The following is a 27,102-nucleotide window of genomic DNA, read 5'->3' as shown; positions in this document are numbered from 1 at the left end:
CCTGCAGGTCTGGAGGGGCTTCCCCGCACCTTCTGCGGGCAGACACACAGCAGCATCCTCACCTCCCGCAGTGGGTCTCCCGGCCCCGGGGGTGGCCAGGACCGTGCCTGGACCAGAGGGGATGGGGTGTGGAGGGTGATGACACCGGCGATTCCGCAGGTGAGCGTGTCCCGGCGTACCCACGAGGACGCCGGTGCTGGAAGAACTTAATTTGCCCCGTTCCCAGGCTAGGGTTCGGAGTTGGATTTCTGTGACTTCAAAACCCAAGCTGGTCCACTCGTCCTTCTGCCTCTCCCAGATCAGGTCTGAACTGCTCTGAGCCGGGCCTGGCGTGTGGGGCACGTCTGTGGGCAGACCTTGGGGTGGGAAACCCAGCCAGCAGGGGCGGGAGGAGCGGGACCATGACCCAGTTTGGGCCTGGCCTGGGGCTTCAGCCTCAGCATCTGCTGAGTCATCCCGCAGCCGGACTGAGTGGCTGGCTGGGCCTCCTCCCCACCCGCCTGACCCGCTTCTTCAGGTCAGGGCAGACAGAATGGCATCCCTGGGGGCCCCGGGCCCTGGGGCGTCCACCTCTCCTCTTCAGGAGAGCCCTGTGGATACCCCCTCCCCCGTGGGCCTCTGTCCACCCAGCTCCTGCAGAGAACTACACACTTTCCTCTGATACAGTCTCATTGCACCAAAGGAACAGGCGCTCACTATCTCAAAATAAACACACGTTTCTCCTTCATCAGGAGGCTCTCCTGGTGTCCAGCGTGACTCGTGCTTGCTGTGGACAGAAGGTTATCCCTGGGTCAGTCCTTGGAGGCAGGGGGCGTGGGGGCAGCCTGGCAGGAAGGGCACCGAGTGCCAGGCGTCTCTGTGGGGCCCGGGGGCTCTGGGCTGAACCCCGGCAGCCTCAGGCCGCGGTGGGGCAGCCGCTGGCCAGCCCTAGGTGGCTGTGGGGGCTGCCTGCCGGGGGCCTGGGGGGGGTACCAGGTCACCTTCAGGTGGCATCGTCCTGGGTCCGCGGCTGGGCTGATGAGCGCTGTTTTGGGGCCGAGGGGAGGAGACCAGGAGGCTCTGTTCGTGGCAATTCTGTCTGTGCCCACTCTCTCTCCTGGGAGGTTTGCGGACACGGGCGTCCGCCCGCACTGACCCTTCCCACCGAGCTCTATTTTCAGCTGAGTCCCGTGTGAGCCCTCTGCGAGGTGGGCATGGTAGTCGTCCTTGCGAGTCTGGCCATGTAGGGCCGGGCTTGGGTGCTGTGGCTGGCGGTGCACTGGGGGCCAGGCTCATCACCACCCCACTCCACCGGGCACGGGGTGGCCATGTTGGAGTCCGTGCCCCCGGCGCACGGCTCCCCAGGATGGACTGGTCACGTCCGCTCACCCTACGTGACCGTGGGGGTGGAGGTCCTGGCCGGGATGCAGGGGGGAGCCTACTCGGAACCTCTGGCCAGAGCAGAGGAGTCCGACCCGCCCCTCGGGCCTCAGCTTCCAAACTTGTAAGCGCAGGGGGTTCAGTCGGACCCCCCACAACTACAGGTCAGCCCGCTGGGGGGCTCTGGTCCTCTCTCTGCGTGTCCAGTGGGAGATTTGTGGGAGGGCCCTGGCAGGGCCTCGGTGGACCGGCCTCCTGCCCAGCGGGTGAGCCCAAGGTCAGGAAGGGAAGCCAGGCTGAGGAGGGACGCGGCCACAAATCCGGGGGCAAGGAACGCCACACCTCTTTCCCTTCCGTCACCTCAGGTCAGACAGCCTCTCCTCCCAGCTGGCGAGCAGCTCAGGCCGTGGTCCCTAGTTTGCTCCCCTGCCTGCCAGGGTCACACGGTGCAAACTCGGGGCAGGGGTGGTAGGGTGCTGTCGAGGGCCCGGGGGTTGCACGTCCAGCAGCCTCCGTTTGTGCGACCCAGGCACAGGGACCCTCCAGGGAGCCCTGGTGCCCGGCTGGCGTTGGGCCCCCAGACTTCTGTCCCCTTCCTTCTGGGAGCCCTCTTCCTCCTCTTTCCCTCCCTCGCTTCCCCTAAGACCCTGGACCTAACCTTAGTTCACTCAGGGTTTTAACCTAGCATCCAGAAGCAGGTTATTGTCAAAGAGTTCTGCTTTCCCCCTGCAAAAGCAACTAAGGCAAGGAAATGCAAAGAACTCGGCCAAGTTCCTGGAACACGTGGAGGGGCAAAAACCTAGTGAAAGCAGATTAATACAATTTACAGCGGCATGCAGATCCCCTGGAAAAGCTCCGCTCATCAGGTGGGACTCTGGAGCCATCCCCACAAAGGCTCCCCAGGGCCATAATTCAGCAGCAGCAGGTGTGAGGTGAGCTGAGTCACTGTAACCCAGGGAGTCAGGGAGACCACCCCACAGAGCTCCGAGCAGCTGGAGGGCGGGGAGAGGAGAGCCTTCCGGCCTGAGCCTGCGAGCCCAGAGTCCAGCCGTCTTCACCTGCAGCCACAGCACCAAGGCAGGGTGAGTTCTCAGAGAAGGCGGCAGGATGGGAGGGCGGTGCTTCCAGCCCTGACTCCATCTCTGCGCCTCCACCTGCAAACAGCGTGGACAGGTCCCTGGTCTGCAAGGCCAGGGCTGACCCTGGCACAACACAGGTCTCCACTGCACAGCTGAACGACAACGCAGGCTTTCTCCACCAGAAACTACAGGGCCACCCCTCCCCTTGTCCTGCGTTGGCTGAAATCTCGGATACAGAGAACCCAGGGCCGCTTGTAAGTTCTATGTGGGCTTCTGACTGTCCCTAACTCCCCTCATCACGGTCAAGGGTCCTCGGCAGAGGATCTAGGTGAGGTCACAGGTGACAGAGTAGCCCTGATGTCTCGTGCTTCTGACAGGTGGGCGGCTGTCAGCCACCTCCCCCACCCATCCCCCGAGAGAACCGCCTCTGCCCTCCTCTCGGGCAGCAGGCACTCAGCCCAGAACTGATGTATCTGGTCAGGTCCCCACGGCCCCTGGCTGCTTCTCGTTCCCAGCTAGACTGGCTCCTGGTGGAAGGGGCCCTGCACGTGAGAGGGGCTTGGTACTTGCTGGAACACCCTGGAGCCAGGAGCCAGGAGATGGCTGTGTGTTCCCATCTCCTTAGTGACCAGGGGCCTGGCAGACGCCTTCTGAGCACAGGCCCCTTTAAGCTTCCAGAGCAGAGGCCTGTCTGCTGGGCTCCCTCAGCCCTTCGAGCCTCTTTCCTCGACCTGACCTGAGTCCACCGCTTGGCCTCCCCCCTGAGGACGTGAAGCCTCTGCCACGCAGTCCTGGCTGGGCAGCAGGCCAGGACAGAGCACTGCGGGCCCGCTGCAGGCACAGGAAGGCTGAGGTGGCCCAACAGGGCCCCGGACGCCGTGCCCTGACCCCAGCCTCAGTCTACACGGGGGCTTTATAGACGCGTGGACAGCTCCTGCCACGACGCTGGTTATGGGCACAGGATCGTGCAAGTGTGGCTCTCTACGCTCTGGAATCCTGGGTGTTCTCACAGGGACTCTTGTCAACCAGCACCTTTGGGAACAGCTTACACAGAGGTTCTGCCCTCATCTGCTCTGGCAGAGATGCTTGGATTCTAAGTTAACAGCCTTCCCAGGGACTCCCTGTTACCGGAGAACCTGATCGGTGTCCCCCCCCTTGTCCAGCACTTACTTCTGAAAATGACCTCAAACCGTCTTCTGGAAGATAAGGCGTGAAAAGACCCCTCATAGGCCACTTCCAGGACGGGGGCCAAGGGCAGAGCACCCTGGGGCCCGCTACAGACCACCCGACAGCTCCTCTGTGGTCAGAGCTGGTGGCCAGTTGTCGCTTGCTTTCCTATGTTCTTGATTCACCTCATCCAGACTTTATCTGGTCTATCAATAAAACCAGACACTGAGGCCCGTTTGGCATCGTGTGCTCTAGTCACCTTCATCCTTCATGTCTAGGCCCTTGCGGGCCGGCGCTCTCGGGGCAGAATGGGAGCTGGACTCTTACGTCCTTTCCGGCTCCCATCCCCTCCTCCCCACCGAGCTCTGTGAGGCCCAGTGCCTTGGCCAAAGACCTTGGTGTCCTGGTCACTCTCCTCCAGGGACAGGGGGTCTGGAGGACCTCAGCCAAGGGTGCCTATTTCTCAACTTCTCACCTTGAACCTCCAGTCCTTCAAGCCACGGAGCCCCACCCATCCTACACGGAAGCTAGTTCTCTTTGGCCAAAGAGATGGAAATGAAGGGGGAGTCAGAGGGTAAGGACCACTGGCCTCTGGGAGGTCTTTTCCATTCCCTACCGAGTGGATGTAGCCCCTGAATACTCTTCCTCGTCAACAGAAGGAAAACACATCTGTGCCCCTGCTGTAAAGGTGAATGGGAAACAGGAAGGGCCTGCATGTCAAGGGCTCCGGGGAGCTCAGCGGGAGGGGCTGGGGCCAGACTGGCAGCCCTGCTGGGAACCTGCCCCTCCGGCTTCCCACTCGGGGCAAGGTGGGCGCTGACCAGCAGGCACACCTGCTGGCACTGAGACCCGAGGCCCCTGCAGCAGCTCCAGGGCCCTTCCCTGAGAACAAGTCAGCTGCACTTGCAGCCCCGCCCTGCTGTGAGACCACCGCCTTACGGAACATTCCGCAGCTATTCAACATGGGCACTGGTGTGGGCACGACCAGAAAGGGGGTGCAGGGCCAGTGGCTCCGTCTCTAGGAGGCCCTTCCTGGGGGCTCAGCCGCAGTCCGCGGAGCTGTGCCCGGCCTACCCTCACCTCGCGGCTCCTCTGGGAGGCAGGAGGCAGTGCCGACACCCGAGAGCATGCAGACCGCACTCGTTTGTAAAGATCACTTTACTCTCCTAGAAAAATACACATTGCAAATGTGAGGGCCACAACGTCCCCACCTTGGAGGGTTCCTGAGGGAGAGGGACAGCCTCGGCGTCAGGCTGTGTGTGGGGCGTGTGTGCAAGAGGCATGTTAAATATGGTGGGGCAGGTGGACTTTTAAAAAAATTTGTTTTTCCATTTTTTTTTTTTTCTAAAAAAGGGAAACTGAATTGCCATCGGTCTGGCTAACCTCGTGTGCGTGCATGTACGAGGAACAGCGTCGGGGAGGGGCTGTCATGCAATGATGCGAAACCAAGACGGCCTCCTTGGACGGGGACTCTCAGGGTTGCAGGAGGAGTGGGGTCTCTGGGGGGCTCCCCTCAGCCCCGAGACCAGTGCATCCACGGGGGAGGGCAGAAAGCCCACTTCCCTGCGAGGGGAGTCGGAGCGGAACACGTCAGATGGCCTATCAAACACCAGGTTTGTCCTAGAAGACGAACGGTCGTGACTTCCTGTGCTCCAGTGGGGGAGCCACAACCACGAACGCGATCGCGCTGGGCAGTGTGCTCTGGCCTGGCTGGCAGAGGCCTGCAGCGCAGAAGGGCACCGGCGGGAGGAGCCGGCGCTCCAGCGCACGTCCTGCGAGGCACAAGCCGCCAGGCCTCGACTGTCGGCGTCGCCCTGAGGCTGCTACTGCAGGCTGAGAAGAGAGTCCCGAGGCCAGGAAGGGCTGCACGCGGCCCGGGCCCTCAGATGCCGATGGTCTGCAGCACCCTCCTCTCACTGTCATTGAGGTGGCCTGAAAACATCACGTAGCAGGGCTGCTGGGCAAACTGGCAGAGGAAGTCTGTGAGATATGCCTAGAGGGCGGGGAGAGAACGCCTGAGGGCCGCAGCCAGGGCGGCCCAGGTTAAATCTCGAGTGCCAGAGGCTACCCCGGGACTCTGACAACACAGCTGCGGGAAGCTGGATTCCAGCACTGGGTGAACCTGAGGGGCAGGGTGCCCCCCAGCCTCAGCCTTGCTCAGTGAGCCAGACAGAATGAACCAAGAGGCACGAGAGGAACCAGGTGGGAGCAGAGGGCACCGGGGGGAGGAGGGGGAGCAGAGGGCACCAGGGGAGGAGGGGGAGCAGGGGGCACCGGGGGGAGGAGGGGGAGCAGGGGGCCCCGGGGGGAGGAGGGGGAGCAGGGGGCCCCGGGGGGAGGAGGGGGAGCAGGGGGCGCCGGGGGGAGGAGGGGGAGCAGGGGGCGCCGGGGGGAGGAGGGGGAGCACGGGGCGACGGGGGAGGAGGGGGGAGCGGGGGGTGCCGGGGAGAGAAAGGGGAGCACAGGCACTAAGACCCAGTTGCTCACAGGGCACCGCACCTGCAGGTCAATCTGATAGAGTGGGTCCGTCAGGGCATCAGGGTCATCCTCCTCATCGTCCTCATAGTAGTCCTCCTCTGCAGAGACATGGCCAGGGCAGGTTGGGAGCAGCCCCGGGCAGGGAAGCGTCACCCACGAGGCTGAGCTCAAGGGGCACAAAAGCCCAGGTGCCGCCCTTTGAAGACACCCCCCGCGTGCATGGCTGTCATCCGCACTCACCGTATTTACTCGTGGCAAGAATGTCGGACAGGAGCTGGCCAGCCAGGCCGTCCTCCTCCTCCTCCTCCTCCTCCTCCTGGTCCTCCCACATGTCATTGGCATCATCTGCTCGGAGACAAGAAGCAGCTGATGCACAGGCGCACACCTCCCCTCCCACCAGACCAGCCAGGACAGAAGGCCCCGAGGGTCTCTGCGCCGCAGCCCTAGTCCCAGGGAGAACCAGGGGTGAGCAGATCCGGAAGTCTGACTGAAAGCTGACTGTGCTGGTGGGCGGGAACAGGCTGAGAGGCTCCTGAGAGAAGTCAGGTGGGAAGGGCGGTGCCGCAGCAGGCAGCCCCTGGAAGCCAGCCCCACGCGGGCCTGCAAGGTGAGCCCCAGAGCAGTGGGCAGGGAGTGTGTGGGGCACGGGGCACCTTGGCTCCACTCAGCAGGGGCGGCCTGGCGGGCGGCGTTGGCCTCCATGACGCTGGACAGCTCGTTGATGATGAGCTTCAGGATCTTGACCAGCAGAGGGATGTTGGTCCAGCGCTCGGGGTCTACGGAGCAAAGAGGAGGCTGCCCTGGGCTGCTCCCTGCACCCAGTTCTCCAACCAGCTCTCCAACCGCGGGCCACACCCAGCCCTGAGTGTGTGTGTGCGCTGAGTGCTCAGTTGTGTCCGACTCTGTGACCCTGTGGACAGCAGCCTGCAGGCCCCTCTGTCCATGGGATTCTCCAGGCAAGAATACTGGACTGGGTTGCCATGGCCTCCTCCAGGGGATCGTCCTGACCCAGGGATTGAACCTGGGTCTCCTGCGTTGCAGGCGGATTCTTAACCATCTGAGCCACGATGAAGCCCCCAGTCCTGAGGCTCATGTTAAAGAACTGCATTGTACTGCACAACACAGGAGTTTAGAGGTCAGGAGAGACAACAGCCGTCAGGAGTGAAAGGGGACAAGCTGTGCCTGTGAGAAAAGCTGGGACACCAAGGGCTTGAGCAGGTCAGAGCGCCACGGGCCCCGGACACGTAGCCGCAGGGATGGCATGGGGAGTGTGAACCTGCGGTCGGATGGCAGCTGCAACCACAGACGTGGACGCAGGGGTCCCGGGCCCAGAGTGGGCTGGCCGCTGGGCGTCCCATCACTCGCAGCCACAAGAGGACCACACACGCTGCTCCACTGCTGACCCGCGTCCCCTGCTGTGCTCGAGGGACCCAGCACTGACAGCCCCTCCTGAATGGCCCCCCAGGTGTCCTAGCCCAGCGGGGGTAAGGGATGGCGCCACGCACTCTTGGCCGACTTGGAGCGGGTGCGGACGCCCTCGTCGGGGCTGTGGAGCTCCTCGCCCTTCACGCGGATGTCCTGCAGCCGCCGGTCGTCGGCGGTGATGCCGTGCTGCAGCAGCTTACACAGTGCCACGGAGCTGTGGGGGAGAGGGGGCTGTGAGTCGGCCTCCCCCCGGGGCGTGCCTGACCGTGACTGAGAGGGAACGCGCCTCCGGGCTGGCTGGGGGACACCAGAGTCGATCTCAGAGGGGCTCCTGGCCCTAAGGACGGGCGGTGAGAACGGCTCTTGAGCAAAGCCAGAGTGGGCAAGCAGCAAGTGGACGTCCGCCGCGGAAGGCGTGCAGGGCGGTGAGAACAGGGGGTGAAGTCCAGCGTAAGCGGTCAGAAAGCTGGCTTTACAAACAGAGGAAGCCAGCGGCAACACTCAGCCGGGGCCAGGGAGGGGCTCGGGCCAGCAGGCAGTTGTCCAGGCACTTCAAGGCGGCGGCCGCCCAGCCGAGGCCAGCGGGAGGGGCGGGGCCGGGCTGTGGGAGGGGCGGGGCCGGGCGGCGGCAGGGCGGGGCCACGGCCGGCGGGAGGGGCGGGGCCGGGCAGCGGCCCACCTGACTTTGCCCTCATACTGCCCGTAGAACAGGTGCTGCCGGCTGGTCCACTCGGCCATCACGAACTCCAGGGCGGGCTTGCCGGTGGGCCCGGGCAGGCTGCACAGGAACTCCAGCAGCGGCTCCAGCTGCGTGTGCACCAGGTGTGCGAACACCATGATGAGGGACTAGGGGACAGGGGACAGCGGCTCAGCGCCCCGGCACACAGGCCCAGGCCCCCCCGCGGGCGCCCCCGCACCTGCATGACGCTGAGCGTCTCGGCCTGCTGCATCTTGCTGAGGACGGCGCGCAGGATCTGGTCCAGGCTCTCGCCCAGCTCCCGGCCCGCCCGGGCGATGAGCGTGGACACCAGGCGGCCCACGAAGGCAGCGGTGAACTCAGAGGTGCGGGGGTCCAGCAGCTGGCTCACCACCCGCATGACGTACCACAGCCCGCTGTGGCCCTGCTCATCGCGCCACTGTGCCACCTGCTCCAGCGCCACCGACACGTAGGCCCGCAGGCACTCGCCTCCATTCTGCGGACACGGGCAGCCAGTCAGCGCCGGGCTCCAGACCCAGATGCGTACACCCGCCTCCCAGATCTCTCCTCAGAGCAGGAGCTTCAGCTGCCAGGCTCCACCTCTGGCACCGGGGAACGTGGCTGAGCTGCAGCGGAGATGGGCCCAGGTCTGGGGACAGAGCAGACCGCTGTCTTGAGCCTCCCCAGATCGCCCCTCTGCTGACTCTGATGACGGAAGAGGGCTTCTCGGGGCCCGAGCCTACACGGCTGGGATCTCTTCTGCCACACGGACCCCACTCCTTTGAGCAGTCGGAACCCTTCCCGGTCCTCTGGACAAGTACAGGTGGGAGGGCTTTCTATCGCTAAGGCAGGTAACGCCTCAGCCTGCCACTCAGACGCGCTGTGGCTCAGACCCCGCGCAGAGGTACCTGCATGGTGGCGTTGTCATCCGTGTGCAGGGTGCACTGGGCCACGGCGGGGAAGGCCTGGCAGATGAGCAGCTGCGAGAGTGGGGGCTTCGTGTTCCGCACCACCGTGGTCAGGATGTCAATGGCTGTCTGCAGGGGAGGAGTCAGGCTGCCTCAGGGGCGGGAAGGGAGGGCCTAGGCGGGCTCCCAACCCTCAGGTGGCGGCACGCTGAGGGTTGATGGTAGGGGAGATGGAAGGGCAGTGGACTGCCCAGCCAGGGTGGTGTCGCAGAAGCCCTGCACCATCACTGGGGGTGCCTTGGGAACAAGAGGCCCCACCGTCCTGCGCCCAGGGGCACCCCTGCCCCAGGAACACATCACGGCTGGTCAGGGGTGGCGCGGGCCTATAAGGACGAGGACGCACCGCACACAGCCCCGCGGGGATCTTGTCCGCAGGTGCCTGCATGATGCTGACCAGGGTGGGGATCAGCCGTGTCTGCATGGGGCCCTGGCAGGCCTCGATCTGGGACAGCTCCTTGAAGACGTCCTGAGACAGCGAGGCCACCACGGGGTCTGAGGAGAGAGGACGTGAGTGCTCCGGCCATGCTGCCTGCCACTGGCCCGCACCCAAGCTGCCAGTTTCTGCCCGATCTCTCACCCAGACCCAGGGTCCATGGCAGCTGCAGGGGCCCGGGAGGCAGTGCACATGACCTGACGGAGTCAGAGGCAAGTCAGCAACAGCTACTCCGAAAACAAAGCCTGCCTCTTTCCCTGGGACAAATCTCTAATGCCTGTATTCTTATGAAACGTGGATTCATTAATGAGCCCAAATGCTTAGAAAAGCCGCCCCCACTGACAGCCTGTTAAGAAGACACCACCGTCTCAGAACTGCCTCAACAACTGACTTTTCCAGGTCCCACATGTTGAGGACTCCATGCCATCTCCTGGGGGCGCTCCCAAAGCCACTTGAGGGCAAAAGAGAAAACCTTCAAACAGCAGAGCCTTGTGAAGAAACAGAACTTTAGCTAAATGTGCTTCACCTACGTTAAGAAAAACAGAAACACTCTCCCTCTATGGAGCGTTCAACGTGCAGGGCACCAAGACACACAGTCTGCACAAGACGAGCACTGGAAACCGCTCGGAGGCTCATGACCACAGCAGTAAATAGCAGTAACACAGCCACTCGGGGGGATGTTACGTGACGGGCAGAGAGAATGCAGTCTGTACGCATGCAGGGTGGAATCCTCCTTAGGGCACATTTTTAAGTGCAAAAACCAATCAAGTAAAATGTCTAGCATGTGCTTAGTCACTTAAGTCATGTCTGACTCTCTGTAACCCCATGGACCACGGCCTAAAATGTCTAGTATGACCTCACATTAGTACAAACCCCCTTCCAAGCTTCAATATGCATTCTTCAGATATAAATGTCCTTAATGTTTTTTCTGATAATAAAACCAAAATTTGGGATTCTGTTCTACGAGTTTTGGAAAACAATCTATTTACTTACTACAAGGTGAGCACCTCCCCATGGCTTTAATTATTTCTTTGGATTGTTAATGGCTGCACAGCATTCCATTTTATGGATGTAATTACTAATTATTTCCAAAGACTTGCTACTACAGAAAACACGTGATGAATACCTTATCATAGACCTATGCCTGTCTCTTCTTCGGCTCCCCTCTAATCCTAGTTCTAGGCCTCTTCTTTCAGGATGCTTTTTGACTTAAGTTGCTCAATCTTGCACTTCACTGCTGGTTCTTTAATCCAGCTCCTAGAGAGCAAGTCACAGGCACAGGCTCTCTGCTGTTTGGATCTACACACAGCCAGACTCCGGCTAACTCACAGTCTGCCTCTGCACTAATGCACATGCCCAGGAGACCCAGGGGGCATGTGCGCGGCCCCGCCCCGCGTACCATTGCTGTACTTCAGGAAGATGGCGATGGTGAAGGGGCAGATCTTGCTCTCCACGCTCGCCGTGAACGCGGGGTCCACCGTGCAGACGACGCACAGGGTCTCCATCACCAGGTTGAGGACCTCGGAGCTGAACTGGGCCGCGAGGTGGACCAGGCCGTCCAGGACGCTGGGCAGGAAGGGCCGCAGCACGGCTGTGCTCTCCGAGACTTTCAGCTGGTCGCAATAGCTGGGGAGCGAGACAAGCGAGGCGGCTCAGCAGCAGGCCCCACTCCGGCCATCCCGTCAGCGTGCCCTGCGACAGGCTTCACGAAGCTACTCCTAGAGCTCGCCAAACTTTGACATCTTTCTGTAGCTTTTATTTTTTAGAATTTTCAGCACTACCATTTCTATGTTTTCTAATGTATTTCTGCTTTGGTCTTCACGATTTCCTTTAAAATTTCTTTCATCCCCCTATTCTGTTATGAAATCCCAGTCACAGCTATATCCAAATTATTAAGATATGAAGTCAAATGCATTATGCTTCCTCGCACTATTGTTTTAGGCACATTCTTCAGATAGACAGATCACTGGTGACAGGAGACCACTTTTTACTTCCAGGTTACAAACGTTCTGTACTTTTTGGTGGCTTTTGCATCCTAAAATCAGATCAATTTATAGAAACGTTTTACTCATACTTACAAACTTGGTGTACTATTTGTGGGGTTTAGATGTTTGTTTTAGAGCAGAAACAGACTCACAGATTAGAAAATGAACCTGCGGTTATGGGGGAGAAGGGTGGCAGGGAGGCACAGTGGGAGTCTGGGATGGACATGAGCTCACGGCTGTACTGAAGACAGAGAGCCAGCAAGGCCCCGTCGTGCAGCGCAGGGAAGCCTGTGCAGTGCTCTGTAACCGTCTAAACGGTGAAAGACTTTAAGAACAGACACGGGCATGACTGAATCTTCGTGCCGACCCCTGACACTAACGGCACTGTTAGTCAACTATACTCCAACATATAGTTTTAAAAAAATTTACCTCAAAAATACATCTGTTACACATACTTCTATCTTGTTAACCTCTTAATCAATAAACGTTTACTAGATGCTGCTCACCACGTCCAATGGGGTACATTATTAAAAATACGTTATCCACGTCTTTATTTTTCTGATCTACAGGATGGTAACAAGTCGGTAAAGACACTGTTTTGTGCGTTAAAAGAACCTGGTGTGGAGACAAGGCCCTCCCCAGGTTCTCAATGAATGGTTTCTCTTAGTGCAAGTTTCAGAGGTAACATCTGTGTGTCAGCTGCTGGGTTCAGAGGTCACGGTGTCAGCACAACTGTGGGCTTGGACCTCAGGTCTGACCACTCCTTGCTTCTGGGTCACAGCGCCATGATGCTCAAGGCCACCATGCCTGCACCACCCTTCCTGGGCTGGGCAGACACCTGCACTGGGACTGGCTGGGCCCACTCCTCCCGAGGCGGCCGCACTCCAAGTGTCCACAGAGCCTGGAAGGTCAGAGAGGCCGCCCCGTGCACGCAGACCATCCGGGATCTTCTACGCCATGCTGAAGAGGTTCACCCTTACTCTGGAAGTCAGTGTGTCTCAAAGTTTTTTTTCCTTCACAAACCACTTCTGACATCTAATTTCTTCTTCCCCCTACGGTCTTTAGGGGAACCGATACCCCAGGAAAATGCTGTGTCCAGGGGCCTCATGGACTGCTCGGCATGCTCTGCCTTTCTCCTGGGTACCTGCATCCCAGAGCTTCGAGAGGATAACCAGGGCCATGAGAGTTTCTGTTGCAGCAGCAAAAATACAAGTACTCGATTCCAGAAAGACCAGTTTGAGAGCTGAGATAGTAAAGACGGCAGCAGTCAGAGGCTGCAGGCAGCAAAACCCTGCAAGGGGCCCGGCAGGAACTCAGGCAGAAGCTCTGAGCACACATGGGGCAGCTGAAGTGGGAGGAGAGGGAACCAAGCTCCAGAGGCAGGGGCTGGTGTCTCTGGGAGGACAGAGCTCTGCTGTAGGAGCAGGACCCACAGGTGTGGGGTCTGCACCTCTAGGGCGACAGGGACAGCAGGCAGGGGAGGCCTGCAGGTGGCCGACAGGAAGCTCAGTGTGGACGCTGTCAGTCTTCAGGCACGCTCGCCTGTCCTGGTACAGACAGGAGCACACGTGAACCTGGAGCTGTGGAGGAAGGTCGGCATACATGTGACAGAGAAGCGCGGCCCACGTGAAGGATCTGCCACCAGCACCCCGTCCGGGGGCGCTCTGAGGCAGCGTGCAGTGGCACACACACCGTGACCGGAACGGACGTTAGAGACGGGTAAGGAGAGAGGATAGCCGGGCGGCACTGGTGACCCGAGATGGGCAGGCTCAGCGACACGCTGAAGACAAGCCGGGCTGAGCCTGGCTGCAGAACTGAAGAGGGCAGAGGCCACACGCGAGCCCTGGCTGAGGACAGGCACAGCGAGACCCTTCCTCACGGGGCCTCGCCCCCGGGTCCACGCTTCCACACATGACGCACAGCTCTGAAAACGTGGCCGGGCCACTGCTCTGCTCTGCATGTTCATGGCTTCCGCTACTTCTCCAGGGACAGCAGCTGCACCTTTCAAGAAAGCCCTGCCCGTGGAATCAGAGAACTGAAAGTTATTAAAAAAAAAGTTCTCATCACACATTCTTTCTAACTATAAAAGTAGTATAAAATGTAAATTTTTCTCCGCTTTACTGCGGTGTACTCCATCTGTGAAATGGTTAGCATGAGCGCTGCGGTGCCTGGATGCACATCCACACTGCACAGGTTTTCCCTCATCCACTTTATCACCATGTCCGTCCCCTCAGGTCCCCCTTCTTCTGGGGGAACGTGTGGTCTCCACTCTCCGTTACACACAGCGCGGCCGCCGACAGGCATGCTCCATGCTGGAGCCTCAGGCCTGACTCATCCTGGGACGACAGTGAGCTCCCTTCCACCTCTCCCGGCCCTCACCCCCACCCCCAGCCTTCTGCTCTCCTTCACAGCAACTCTGGCCTTTCCAGAAGCCTCCACAGCGAAGTGTGCGGCTCATCTCACTCAGCACAGTGCCCTCAAGGTCCATCCAGTTGCTGCAGACAGCAGGCTTCCCTGGCACAGCTGAGTTCCATTCACGGGACACACATCACCTTCACCCACTCCTCGGCTGATGCCCTCAAGCAGCTTCTACAGCCTGGCTATGTGAACAGCACAGCAAGGAGTGCAGGAGTGCAGGCATCGCTTCAAGATCGTGTTTTCATTTCCTCTGGATGGATCAAATAGTAGCTCTATTTTTAAATTTTTTTAAGATCCCCCCCCAAACTCTTCTCCACAGTGGTTGCACCAATTTACACTCCCACTAACAGTACAAAAGTGTTCCTTTCTCTCCACACCCTCGTTAATCTTGTTATCTTTAAAAAAAATAAGTAAATAAATAACTAGCTTGCTTATTTTTGGCTGTGCTGGGCCTTCACTGCAGTGCGTGGGCTCAGCAGTTCTGGCACACGAGCTGAGTTGTCCCGCGGCATGCGGAATCTTCCTGGACCAGGAATCAAACCCATGTGCCTGTGCTGGTAAGTGGATTCTTATCCACTGAACCACCATGGAAGTCCTCTTCTTGTCTTTTTGATACTAGCCATGCTGAAAAGTCTGACGTGAGAGCTCACTGTGATTCTGACTTGCATTTTCTGGGTCACTAGAGGTGCTGAGCACCCTTTCATGTACCTGTCGGCCACCTGTACATCTTCTCTAGGAAAAAATGTCTTTTCCAATCCTCTGCCATTTATTTTTTACCGATTGTTTATTTGCTGTTGCGCTGTATGAGTCTGTGGTGTATTTTGCGTTTTAACCCCTTATCAGGTAAATGGTTTGCAAATATTGTCCTTCCTTCGGTAGGCTGCTTCTTCCTTTGGCTCATGGCTTCCTTTGCTGTGCCTTTTTAACCTGACGCAGTCCATTTATTTTTGCTTTTGTTGCCTCTTGGTGTCAAATGTAAGAAGTCATTGCCAAGACCAGTGTCAGAGAGTTTAATTTTTATGGTTTTTCTAAGAGTCTCATGATTTTAGGTCTTAGGTTCAAGTCTTTATTTTGAGTTGACTTCAGTATATGGTTTAAGACTGTTGTTGTTCAGTCACTAAGTCATGTCCAACTCTTTGTGACCCCATGGACTGCAGCATGCCAGGCTTCCCTGTCCTTCACTATCCGCTGGAGTTGGTTCAAACTCATGCTCATTCGGTCAGTGATGCCATCCAACTATCTCATCCTCTCTTGCTCCCTTCTCCTCCTGCCCTCAGTCTTTCCCAGCATCAGGGTCTTTTCCACTGAGCTCTTCTTCAGCTCTTCCCATCAGGTGGCCAAAGTATTAGAGCTTTAGCTTCAGCATCAGTCCTTCCAACGAATATTGGAATATTTAGGACTGATTTCCTTTAAGATTAACTGGTTTGATCTCCCTGAAGTCCAAGGGACTCTCAAGAGTCTTCCCCAACACCACAGTTCAAATGCATCAATTTTTCGGCGCTCAGCCTTCTTTATGGTCCAACTCTCACATCCACACATGACCACTGGAAATAGCTTTGACTAGATGGACCTTTGTTGGCAAAGTGATGTCTCTGCTTTTGAATATGCTAAGTTTGTCTTGGCTTCTCTTTCAAGGAGCAAGCGTCTTTTAATTTTATGGCTGCAGTCACCATCCACAGTGTTTCTGAAGCCCAAGAATATCACTGTTTCCATTTTTTCCCCAATCTACTTGCCATGAAGTAGTGGGACTGGATGCCATGACTTTAAGTAAGCTTTTTGAATGCTGAGTTTTAAGCCAGCCTTTTCACTCTCCTCTTTCACCTTCATCAAGAGGCTCTTTAGGTCCTCTTCACTTTCTGCCATTACGGTGGTATCATCTGCATATCTGAGGTTACTGATATTTCTCTCAGCAGTCTTGATTCCAGTTTGTGACTCATCCAGCCCGGCATTTCACATGATGTACTCTGCATATAAGTTAAATAAGCAGGGTGTAAGATAAGGGTCCAGTTTTTCGAATACCATTTACTGAAGAGACTGTCCTCCCCCCGTGTGTTCTCAGCTCCTCTGTCATAAAGTAACTGACCACAGACGTGTAGGTTTGCAGCTGGGTGCTCTATTCTGCTCCATGGATCTTTGTGTCTGTTTGTAATGCCAATACCATCCTATTTTGATTACTATCACTTTGTAATATAGTTTAAAATCAAGAACTGTGATACCATACAAATTCTGGAATTGTTTGTTCTATTTATGTAAAAAATGCCATTGGAATTTTGAGCGGGACTACACTGAATCTGTAGATTGCTTTTGGTAGTTTGGACATTTAATTAGTGTTCATTATTTCAATCTATGAACATGAAATATGTGTTAGTTTGTGTCTTCAATTTCTTTCCTCGATATCTTATAGCTTTCTGTGTATAGCTCTTTCATCTTGGTGACTTATGTTTATTCTTAGATATTTTATTGTTTTTGATGCAACTATTTTTTAAACTTTTCTTTCTGATAGCTCATTATTATTTTCTTTTCTAACCGCTCTGCTCAGGAGCTCCAGTACTATGTTGAGAAGGAGTGGTGAGAGTGGGTACCCTTACCTTGTTCTTGATCTCCAAGAGGAAAAGCTTTCAGCCGTTCATTGCTGAATGTATTAGCTGGGGCGGGTGTCATATATGGCCTTTATTGTGTTGAGATATGTTCCTTCAGCTTTTGTCATGAAAGGGTACCGAATTTCGTCAAACGCTTTTTCTGCATCTATTGAGATATTCATATGTTTTTATTTTTCATTCTATTAATTGGATATTACATTTATTAATTAGTTTATGTATGTTGAGCCCTTTGTATCCCAGGAATAAGTCCCACTTGGTCATGTAGTGTGACCCTTTTATCGCGCTGTTGAATTGAGTTTGCTAGCAGTGTGTTGAGAATTTGCACCGATACTTATCAGGCATACTGGCCTATTACTTTCTTTTCCTGCAGTGTCCTTGTTATCAGGGTAACGCTGGCCTAGAAAAATGAGTTTGGAAATGTTCCGTCCTCTTCAGTATTTGGAAGGAGCTTGGGAAGGGCTGGTATTTACTTTTCTTTGAACGTCTGGTAGAACTCGCCAGTGGAACCATCTGGTCCTGGGCTTTTCTCGTGGCAGGCTTCTCGTTACTGACTCACTCTGCTCATTAGCTACTGGTCTGTTCAGATTTTCAAATTCTTCATGCTTCAGTCTTGCTAGGCTGTATGTTTCTAAGAATTTATGCATTTCTTCTAGGTTACCCAATTTGTTGGCATATACTTGTTCACAGTGGTCTCTTATGAACCTTTGTCTTTCTGTGACATCAGTTGTAAAGTCTCCTATTTCATTTCTGATTTGTCTGAGGGTTCTCTCTCTCCTTTTTAGTCCAGCTATATAACTTTATCTTTTAAAAACACCAGACTCTTCCTCTGTCTCTCTGGCTTCTCCTCATCTTCCTCCTGCTGCCTCGGGGCTTAGTTTGTTTTCTTTCGAGCTCCTGAGGAAGAAAGTGAGATTGTTTTTTCTTTTTCTGCTTTAATATTAAGTGTTTTCATTTATAAACTTCCTTTGTTAGAACTTCTTTTTCTGTATCCTCTAAGTTTTGGTATGCTGTATTTCCATTTTCATGTGTTTCAAGACATGTTTAGATTTCTCTTTTAATTTTTCCTTTGACCCATGGGTTGTTCAGAAAAGTACTATTTGATTTCCATGTATCTGTGATTTTTCTAGTTTTCCTACTGTAACTAATTTCACTCAGTATGATTTCCACCTTAGATTGACCAACGCTGGCGTTGTGGCCCGTCCTGGAGCACACCCCACGCACGCCTGGGAGGGAGGTGCGCTCAGCTGCTGCCCCATCAGCTGCTCAGTAGGTCTGCTGGGTCCATCTGGTTGAAAGCGCAGTTTAGGTCCAATGTTCCATCACTCATTTTCTGTTTGGACAAACACCCACTGTAATGGGGAGGGGGTATAAATCTGCTGTTATTGTACTGCGGTCTGTCTCTCCTCTCAGATATTAAGATCTGCTGGGTATACTTAGGCGCTCTGATGGCAGATGCACATATATTTGTGACTGTTCTATCTTCCTGATGAATTAACCCCCTTACTGTATAATGGGCAGTCTCATATAACAGCTTCTAAATTAAAGTCTACTTGCTGATAAAAGTACAGATATTCTCACTCTGGTTTCTACTTAACACAGAGTACCTTTTTTCCATTCCTTTACTCTGAGCCTGTGTGTCTTAAGACCTGTAGTCTCAACTGGTTCTTTCTTCCAATCCATTCAGCTAATCTGACTTTTAATTAGAGAATTTAGTCCATTTATACTTAAGATAACTTTTGATAAGTAAGGCCACTTTATTAACTTTTTGCTGGCTCTCCTGTGGCCCCCTGTTCCCCACTGCCCCTCTGGCTGTGTTCCTCTGTGAATGGTGATCTTCCACAGAGAAATGCCTTCCTTCTTTTCTCTTTATTGTTTGTGCGTCTATCAGACTTTTGCTTTGTGGTCACCATAAAGCATCTTACAGATATAAAGAACCTCTACCCCTTTACTCCCATCCATTAATGTCTCTGAGGTCATGATTTAACCACTCTTACACTGTGTATCGGTTATAATGAGGACTTCCCTGGTGGCGCAGACAGTAAAGCGTCTGCCTACAATGCAGGAGACCTGGGTTCATTAAGCTGGTTATTTGCAGTTCTTTCATCTTTTACCCTTTATACTAGAGTCAGGTGGCTAACACCATCATATCACAGTATTAGAGTATTCTGAATCAATAATATACTTACCTGTAGCAATATACTGTATATTTTTACATTAGTAACATGCATCTCTTCATTCCGGCCTGAAGAATCTCCAGTGTTTCTTGTAAGGCAGGTCTAGCGGTGAAGAAGCCCTCCAGCTTTGTCTGTCTTGGGAAGTCTTCATCCAGCCTCACTTACAAAGGACAGCTTTGCCAGGTAAAGCATTCTTGGTTGGCAGCTTTTTCTTTCAGCACCTAGAATGTATTACTCCACTGTCTCTTGGCCTGCAAAGTTTCTGCTGAGAAATCTGTTGGTGGCCTTACAGGAGCTTCCTTGTATGAAAAAAGGTTTTTGCCTCTTGATGCTTTGAAAATTGTCTTTGATTTTAGATAGTTTTATTACACTGTGTCTTGGAGAACATCACCTTGGGCTGAAATTCTGGGGTGAAGTATATTAGCTTTAAAACTAGGAGGTGCAAATCCCCCCTCAGATTTGGGAAGTTCTCATGCATTATTTCTTTAAAAAGGTTTCTTCCCTTTCTTCTGGGACTCCAATTATGTATCTACTATTTCTCCTAAAGGTACCACTGGGTTCACATTTCTTCCTTTGTTTTCATTCTTTATTCTCTGTCATCCTCTGACTGGATAATTTCAAAGGCCCCATTTTCTATTTCACAAACTTCTTCTACCTGATCCATTCTGCTACTGATGTTCTCTATGGCTTTTTTCATGTCATTTTCTATATTTTTCAGCTCTAGAACTCACCTGTTATTTTTTTATGATTTCTCTCTCTTGGCTGAATTTCTCATTTTGTCTGTGAGTTGTTTTTCTGATTTCAAGAACTTGAGTTTTTATGCTTTCCTGTAGTTAACTGAACTCCCTAAAATGACTATTTTGAATTCTTTATCAGATAAATCACAGATCTCCATGTCTTTGGGGCTGGTTACTGAAAAGCTACTGTGTTCTTTTCTGATGTCCTGCTTTCTTGGTTCCTTGGGTTCCTTTACATCTTGCGTTGCTGTCTTCGCATCAGAAGCAGCAGTCAGCTCCTTCAGGCTTCAGTGGCCAGCCTCTTGCCAGTGTCCAGTCTTGAGTTTTTCACCCCAGTGCCGTGCTGGAGTCTCTACTGGACTGTGGACTTCAACAAAGGCTCCCTCATCTGTTGGTAACTGTCTCAGTCAATGTTCTCCAAGAGTTCCTGGACCACTCCTCAATCCAGAGCTGGGACAGTCTGTGCTCCTATAACCTAATACACAGGTGGGTAAGATTTCCCCTGGCTCCTTGGTGTATGGTGATGATGACAGAATCAAGCCAAATGGGACCATAGCCAGGACTGCGGCTGGCAAGTCAGCGGCTAGGATGTGAGCCTGTCTTCTCACAACAGCTCTCCTTGTCCTCAGGTGGCTCCGCACTTGGACAGATGCCAAACTGTGGGTGCAGGAGGGATAAGAGCGAGGGTACCTTGTTCAGACTGCTCTGACAGCCCGAACCCTAGTGCTCTCTAAGGACACACAACAATGCCCAGTGTCTCAATCTGCTTCAGAAAGCCAGGCGGCAGTGAAGGCGGGTGGAAGATAAACTCTGTGTTTTTAGGGTTTCAAGCATTTCTTAGGACTCAACTGAGGCTCTTAGGTTTGGACTTGAAAACACCCCTGCAAACACCAATGCCTCTCTGGTCTGGGGAGGAGCACAAATAAAGGACTACCTGAGCCACGAGCTGTGAGAAAGATGCAAAATTGGGGAAAACACACACAGTTTGCAGGCCATATTATCTCAAATTTGGTTTCTAGCACAGATACCATCAGTCAAGCAGGCGGGCTGGACTAGCAGCCCGCTTCTGTGCTCTGCTCCACCACTGTGCAGCCCCAGGCAAGTCAGGTCTCTCTCAGAGCCCAGGCCTGGCCCCTCTGTGGGGCAGGGGGCTGTCCAGATGGTCCCAGAACTGGACTGAATTGAAAAGGAAAGGAGTATAAACAGGACACAGCTGGGACTCACAGAAGCCCCGTCCTGCCAACATTTATTCTGCAGGAGATCTTCGTCAGAAATTTCCGAGCAACACAGTGGCCTGAGCAACTGCTGTTTGGGACTTCTGCCCTGAGCAACGTTTCCTTAAGACAGGCCTGCTTGCTCCAAGATGGCATACTCACCCCCAGATGGCTCTCACTGCGGAGATGCGGACTGACGGGGGTTGTGTCTCATGAAGACCACTGACTGTTGCCTGAAGAAACTGCTGGATCAATTCAGGGGACATAGCAACAGTGAAACGACTGGCAGCCCAGAGGGCCCGGCCCAGGAGGAAAGGCGACACTGGGAAGGAGAGAGAGCAGTCAGGGGCAGGACACGACACGCTCCAGCTACTCGCCCCCTCCTCCCCAGCCCCACCCCTCGGCGTGCTGCAGGAACTGGGCACTACATCACACACACAGCTAACGAACAGGAAAAGCAAGACTGTAAAAGACAGAAGCAAACGTGTGACCTATGGCACAGAACCTAAACCAGTCTCCCAGATTCCCAAGGTACATTCTGAACATTCCTAGACTAAAAAGACATCCCAGCCCTGACCCCACCCCAGCTCTCGCCATTCCTTATGCACTGCTAACCGGCTCTCTGGAAGCTTCTCCACAGCCAGCTTTTCCCTACCCTTGGACCACTACTGGAATATTACAAATTACATCTCTGTCATTGTCTTATTTAAAATGCCAATAAATTCCACAGCTTACCAAATAAAGCCCCTTGGATCTGTGCCTCTGGCATCACCTCCAATTCCCCTCTGTGCCTCCAAACTCAGGCATGCAGCCCACCCTAGGAGGCTGTCATCTTATCTTGCCATTTCTGCGCTTGGTTTTTAAGCCAACACACTCACCTCTCCTTGCATTATCTAACCAATCTCTTGGGCTGAAGGAATCCTAACTGTCTCTGTGCCACTTTAATCTCATGTCATCAGCTTTCTAACATGAACTATCTATCTACCTACCTATATATATGTATTTAAATATATACATATATAGATAGATATTCCAGCCACTGGGATAAGGATTACTGTGCCCTGCCTATTATTAAGATGCTTGAGGATAGAGACTATACTTATTCAGCTGTTACAGGGCTTAACTTTGTGATCTGTACAATAAACATTAGTTGATGGGACCTATTCAACGGAACCTAGCAAACCGTGCCAGATAATTACATAATAAATCACGTAATGCAGAGTAACAGTTCTCAAAATACAGTCCAAGAAGTCCTGGAAGTTATAAAAGTAAAACCATTTTCTTTTTCAAACCATTTCATTTTCAAAACTAAGACGATGTCGTCTATTTTGGTCTCACTCCCTGTCGAGTACACAGTGGTTTTCCAAAGGTTACATGACATGTCACCACGGCTCTGACAGCTAGTGGGACGTATGCTTGCAATTCTCATGTTCTGAAAGGTTCTCAGTTTTAATTTCTGGTATGTTAAATACTGTTACATGTGACAAAAAAAAAATCTCCTTGGGGTCACTGATAAATTTTTAAAGGTGTAAACGGGTCCCGAGACCAAAAAGTTTGAGAATGGCTTGTATAGAAAAGCTTTGCTAGGGCAAATTCTGGAAAGAATATGCTGGTGGGTGTTAGAAATTCCAGCACCGTCATCAACGTATAATCACACTGCATGCATCAGGGGCCAGGAGCTGTGGGATCGAAGGGTGTGTGAGACAGGGCTTCCACCTGCACATGTTGTACAGCAAAAACAACACATTGCACACGTGGTAACTGCAGAACAAAAGGGAGTATCCTCAGCGGGTCTGAGATCACGACGCTCGACTGCTTAGTGCTGTGACCTGCGACTCAGGATGAGAGATGACCTAATGACCTCATGTAGAGACAGAAGAGAAGATTCTCCAATGGCCTAAGCTACCCAAAGGGCTAACTTAGGAAAAGGACACAAGACAGTGGACTGGCATGGCAGGAACAATGCGAGGGTCCCAGGGCTTAAGGCTCAGAGAGGAAGCAGAGACAGTGCTGGGGTCTGGCTCTCAGGATGAGAATCACACAGACGCCGCTGTCCCGAACCCACCGCCCTGTGCTGTGAGGAATGGGCTCCATGCAGTTAAGGCGATTATTTTTAAAGCTAGTAGTGAACACAAAGGTGAGAACAGAACACTTCAATTATCTAGTTAGAACAGTTTTAGAGAGGATAGATAGTTTGAGAAAACTGACGGGAAGCAGACAGAGAGGATGAGCCTAACACACGCGGCCCGAGGGCACAGGGGGCTCTGCATTTACAACTTGCAGAGCAGCCACCCTCGCATCCCGTTCAGACGCCAAACACCACGCCGGGCAGTGGGCATGAGCCCGGGGGCAGACGTGGGAGAATGGCAAGGAAGAACGAGCGATGAGGCCGCCCCAGACTCAGAGCTGCTGACACCTGAGTCAAGGTCCCTGGGCAGTGCAGAGTCAAAGGAGCCCCATCAGCTCCAGGCTGCAAGAAGAATCCCACCCCAAGGTTCACATAAGTGAACAACAGGGCTGAAGACCCCTCAGAATCCTGCTGTGCTGAAACACACCTGAGAGGTTGAGGTCTGCAAGGACGACACCGGTCAGGAAGCCGTGCATGTCGAAGGGGATCCTGCCACTCTTCACGCTGTCAGTGATGATGGACTTCACCGAGCCGAGGGCCAGCATGCAGGCCTCGTGGACCTTCCACCTGCCAAAGGGACCCCCACAGCCGAGTCACACAAACCCACCGCCGGAGACACAAGCCCTTGAGGCAACGGCACTTTAGCAAGCCCGACCCTGAAGGGCGCTGAGCTGCTCTTCCAATCCAAGCCTGTATCTAAAGACAGTATAATTTAACAGCAACAGGTTTTTCTAACTAAAAACAAAGCAAAAGTCCTTCCTTTCCAGGCTTTTTAAAAGGGATAAAATAAAAACACTGAACCAACTATTTTAAGGAAAAACTGCTTTAGAACAGGTGATTCAAAGCAAGGATGCCTGCCCTCACCCGAAGCCCAGAGGGTGCCCCCATGAGGGCGCCCGCTGCCCCCTCTCACCAGTGCTCGGCACCGCTGCTCTTGGTCTGCTCAGCCTCCTGTAAGTGCCGGGCGGCCGCGGCGGCCAGGGCGGCTGCGCTCTCATTCTGGAAATCAGAGGCCACAGCCTAGGGCGAGAGGAGAGGTGCCAACAAATTTCTGTGCAAATTAAAACCATAAACTGCACTGCCGTGCACGCGGCTAACATGATCAGATACATTCATAATGTGATCCTGAGCTGTACGAAGGTCTCTAAGTTAAAGCAGCACCCGTCTCTCTGCAGAGGCTGAGCTATCTAAAGCTTGCAAAATGAATGGCTTCCCACGGCTACATTCTGCAGAGCATCAGGGAGGGGTCAATGAGAGACCCAGCTGTGGACAGCGATGGACCAGGTATTTGTCCTCTGGGAGGTCAACTTGGAAAAGCAAGGCTAATCTACTAAGCGACATGGCATGGTCTTCCTGAGGTGCCTTAGAAACACCAAAGGACGAGAACTACCCACCAACAGTGAAATGGGAATAAGTGTCGCACCAGACAGACAGCAGCTTCCCCACAGACCTCAGGCTAGAGACAGCTCTGTGCTCCGGTCAGAGTCAGATGAAACGGGCAGCCACCTGGGTGTTCACTCGCAGCAATCAAAGCTTTTCAAATCTGCCAGTCTCTAGTCTGTGCTATACACAGACTCTTGCTGAAGACTGAACTAAACTGAAGAGTTTCTGATTCAAACACCCTCTCCCATTACAATAACATGCCCTGCACAATTCTTACATCAATATTGGCATGTAAATCAGAACCAGACCAAGGACTTTGGAATTCCTGAGTCTCAGACTTCACTTGAGATGCTCTGTGTTAGTCGCTCAGTCATCTCCCAGTCGTCACGACCCCACGGACTGTGGCCCACCAGGCTCCTCTGTCCATCGAATTCTCCAGGCAAGAAGACTGGAGTGGGTTGCCATTCCCTTCTCAGGGGATCTTCCTGACCAAGGGATTGAACCCAGGCCTCCTGTAGGGTTGCAGGCAGATTCTTTACCATCTAAGCTACTCTGTTACCTGCCCCAGTCTAAGGTAAAGCTGCCCAAGACCAGCACTGAGCTAAGCTTCGAGGGAGGTCTAGAACGAAGAGGAGAAGTTGATACCGCCAGCACCCTGGTGAGCGGGGCGGCGGGGCAGCCCTCTCACCAGCAGCAGGTCCTGGGCTGCGATCCTGACGGTGTAGGAGAAGGTATCGTCATCCTCATCTTCTACAAACTGCTGGGGGTTGGCAGTCCACACTTTGATCTGAAAGGACGATGCAGTCAGCTCTCTGTGAGGTCCCTCTTCCGGTTCACACTCGCGGGAAGATTCCAGCCTTCTGTCTTTATCTTGAACATAATGCTACTCTTTCTGATGCAGAGAAGCAAACCCTTTATCAAGCCACACAGCTAAGGCCGCTGCAGAAGGTGGCTGACTGCTGGCCCCTCCTACTGTCAGTCGGCTGTGACCCCAACAGGTCAATTTGCTGAGTCTAGTAGGTCTGATGGGAATCTAATGTGAAAATCACGTCAATTCCTGGGACACAGTACAGGCATTAACGTATTTTTAATACTCTCTTCTGGTCTGATGACTCTCTGACCAGGCTAATGAACTGAACACCGTGTCTCACTATTTATAGAGAAAGGCCAGGCTCTTCTTGCTATCACTCCCTTGGTTGGGGGTCCTACAGGTATCAAAGTGGGAGTATTCTACAAGTCCAACTACCTACCACAGAAGCTGATCAACCCCAGCACCCGGGGACTTAGTAAAATGATGTGAATGAAATCACAGCTTTCCTAGGACTTCCGGTCATGCTGCTCTTCAGGTGTCAGTTTTTAGAAATAAACAGATCACCTGACCTAGACCCCACACTCGAGCCGCACTTGCTCATGCACGCTGCTGACTCCCACAGTTACCTGCTCCTCAGTGATCTGCATGTAGAGGATGATGTAGTAAATCAACTCAGGCAAGGCCTTCCTGACGGTGCTTTTGAATTTGCTGTTTTCCAGGAGAGCGTGGACAAACTCAAAAATGCTGAACACGAGGTTTTCAAAGCCCAGGACTTCACCTACAGGGAGTATGTGAGAGAAGCTCTTAGTGGCCAGAAGGCAGAAGCATGCACAGATGCTGGGAAGGAAATACATCACCTCTGTGAGTCAGGGGTCAGTCAGTTAAAGCACTTGCTAATTACGATTCTCCAGGGAATGGAACAGGGCCCGAGGAATCAAAGAAGGGAACTCGAGGGTATTAAACACTTTTGGTTTTTCCAGTAGAAGAACCAGAGCATTCCCTGGTGGTCCAGTGGTTAGGACTTGGGGCCTTCACTGATGAGGGCCTGGGTTCAACTCCTGGTTGGGGAATTAAGATCCTGAAAGTCACGCAGTGCAGCCAAAAGAAAGAAAAAAGAATCTGAAACATGAATATATTTTCCACTGAGAAATTCCATGATTTCACGAGACTTATGCAAATGCTGATGAGGAACAGACTACAGATTTTCAATTTTTGTTTCCCCACATTTAATCCACTGACAGGAAACTCAATGAGAACATTCTCGAGAGAGCAAAGCCTCTAATTTCCTGCCTTTGTCCTGGCTCTTCCTGGCTCCCTTCTCCACAAGGTATACCATTAAGACCAAACATGCTACATACCATCGGAATCCACAGGGTCCTCTACTTCCTCTGTGTAATTGACTTCTGTCCTCACATAAGTATGATGAAGAGTAAAGAAATAGAATTTGCAGTCTGCTTTACACACAATCTACAAGGGAACATGACATACTCCAACACTAGGAGTAGATACTTTAAAAAAGCGGAACCACGTGAATGTGAGACCCAAGGCTCTAGATTCCCAACTACGGGGGTGGTGGGACCCTTCCCTCTCCCAGAAAGGATATAAAGCTGCACTTTCAGTGAGGGTGTTCCACACAATGGGCAGAATTTGCTGCATGGAGGACACCATGTGCTTTGGGAAGTTTTTCACCAGGGCTGTCACTGCCTGAGAAGTTACAGGAAAAAACATGAGAGTTACCAGTGACATGGGAGAAAGATCACTGATGTCAGACCACCCTGCAGGCTCCCAGCGCCTCCCCAACAGAAAGCACGCACCTTCAGGACCTCCATCTTGAGCCCACTGTCGGATGTGGGGCCCTCTGGGACCTGCAGGGCCTGGACAAAGGCCTCTGTGAACCGCTGCACCACGGGCAAGATCAGGACTCTGGCTGCGCCCTGAAGGCAGAAACTAGGATCAGTCCTGGACTCAGCCCGAATCCATGGCATCCAGGCACGTGGCACCTCCAGACCCTCCAGGCTCAGGCCCTAGTCAGAAGGCTGTGGCCAC

At 53.5% G+C, this 27,102-nt stretch overlaps 1 protein-coding gene and 1 long non-coding RNA gene across 5 annotated transcripts in view; one reads left to right on the top strand and one right to left on the bottom strand.

The window, feature by feature from the left end:
* Positions 1-4,745: 4,745 nt before the first annotated feature.
* The window catches only part of IPO9 (importin 9), a 36,820-nt gene continuing 14,463 nt past the window's right edge, over positions 4,746-27,102 (bottom strand). For 2 of the 4 annotated variants that reach the window (XM_070473780.1, XM_070473783.1), the window contains 18 exons: positions 26,871-26,990; positions 26,660-26,760; positions 26,415-26,473; positions 25,683-25,834; positions 24,934-25,032; positions 23,776-23,882; positions 23,290-23,429; positions 20,897-21,056; positions 11,006-11,232; positions 9,517-9,665; positions 9,114-9,242; positions 8,426-8,701; positions 8,188-8,354; positions 7,589-7,722; positions 6,737-6,859; positions 6,324-6,428; positions 6,105-6,181; positions 4,746-5,598 (listed from right to left, as the gene is read on the bottom strand). In XM_070473780.1, the coding sequence (XP_070329881.1) occupies positions 5,488-5,598; positions 6,105-6,181; positions 6,324-6,428; positions 6,737-6,859; positions 7,589-7,722; positions 8,188-8,354; positions 8,426-8,701; positions 9,114-9,242; positions 9,517-9,665; positions 11,006-11,232; positions 20,897-21,056; positions 23,290-23,429; positions 23,776-23,882; positions 24,934-25,032; positions 25,683-25,834; positions 26,415-26,473; positions 26,660-26,760; positions 26,871-26,990 (2,436 nt within the window). In that variant the 3' untranslated portion in view covers positions 4,746-5,487. Of the gene's footprint in view, positions 5,621-6,104; positions 6,182-6,323; positions 6,429-6,736; positions 6,860-7,588; positions 7,723-8,187; positions 8,355-8,425; positions 8,702-9,113; positions 9,243-9,516; positions 9,666-11,005; positions 11,233-20,896; positions 21,057-23,289; positions 23,430-23,775; positions 23,883-24,933; positions 25,033-25,682; positions 25,835-26,414; positions 26,474-26,659; positions 26,761-26,870; positions 26,991-27,102 lie in introns of all 4 variants that reach the window. The other 2 variants (XM_070473781.1, XM_070473782.1) reach the window with 2 other exon arrangements.
* Positions 5,592-7,675, top strand: LOC139037395 (uncharacterized). The gene is made up of 2 exons (XR_011490168.1): positions 5,592-5,807; positions 6,188-7,675. It is a non-coding gene; the product is annotated as an uncharacterized lncRNA (long non-coding RNA).

Source organism: Odocoileus virginianus, chromosome 11 (assembly GCF_023699985.2).
Source record: "Odocoileus virginianus isolate 20LAN1187 ecotype Illinois chromosome 11, Ovbor_1.2, whole genome shotgun sequence".
In the NCBI taxonomy this organism is placed as follows: domain Eukaryota; kingdom Metazoa; phylum Chordata; class Mammalia; order Artiodactyla; family Cervidae; genus Odocoileus; species Odocoileus virginianus.
This window is presented reverse-complemented; position numbering and strand designations above follow the sequence as displayed.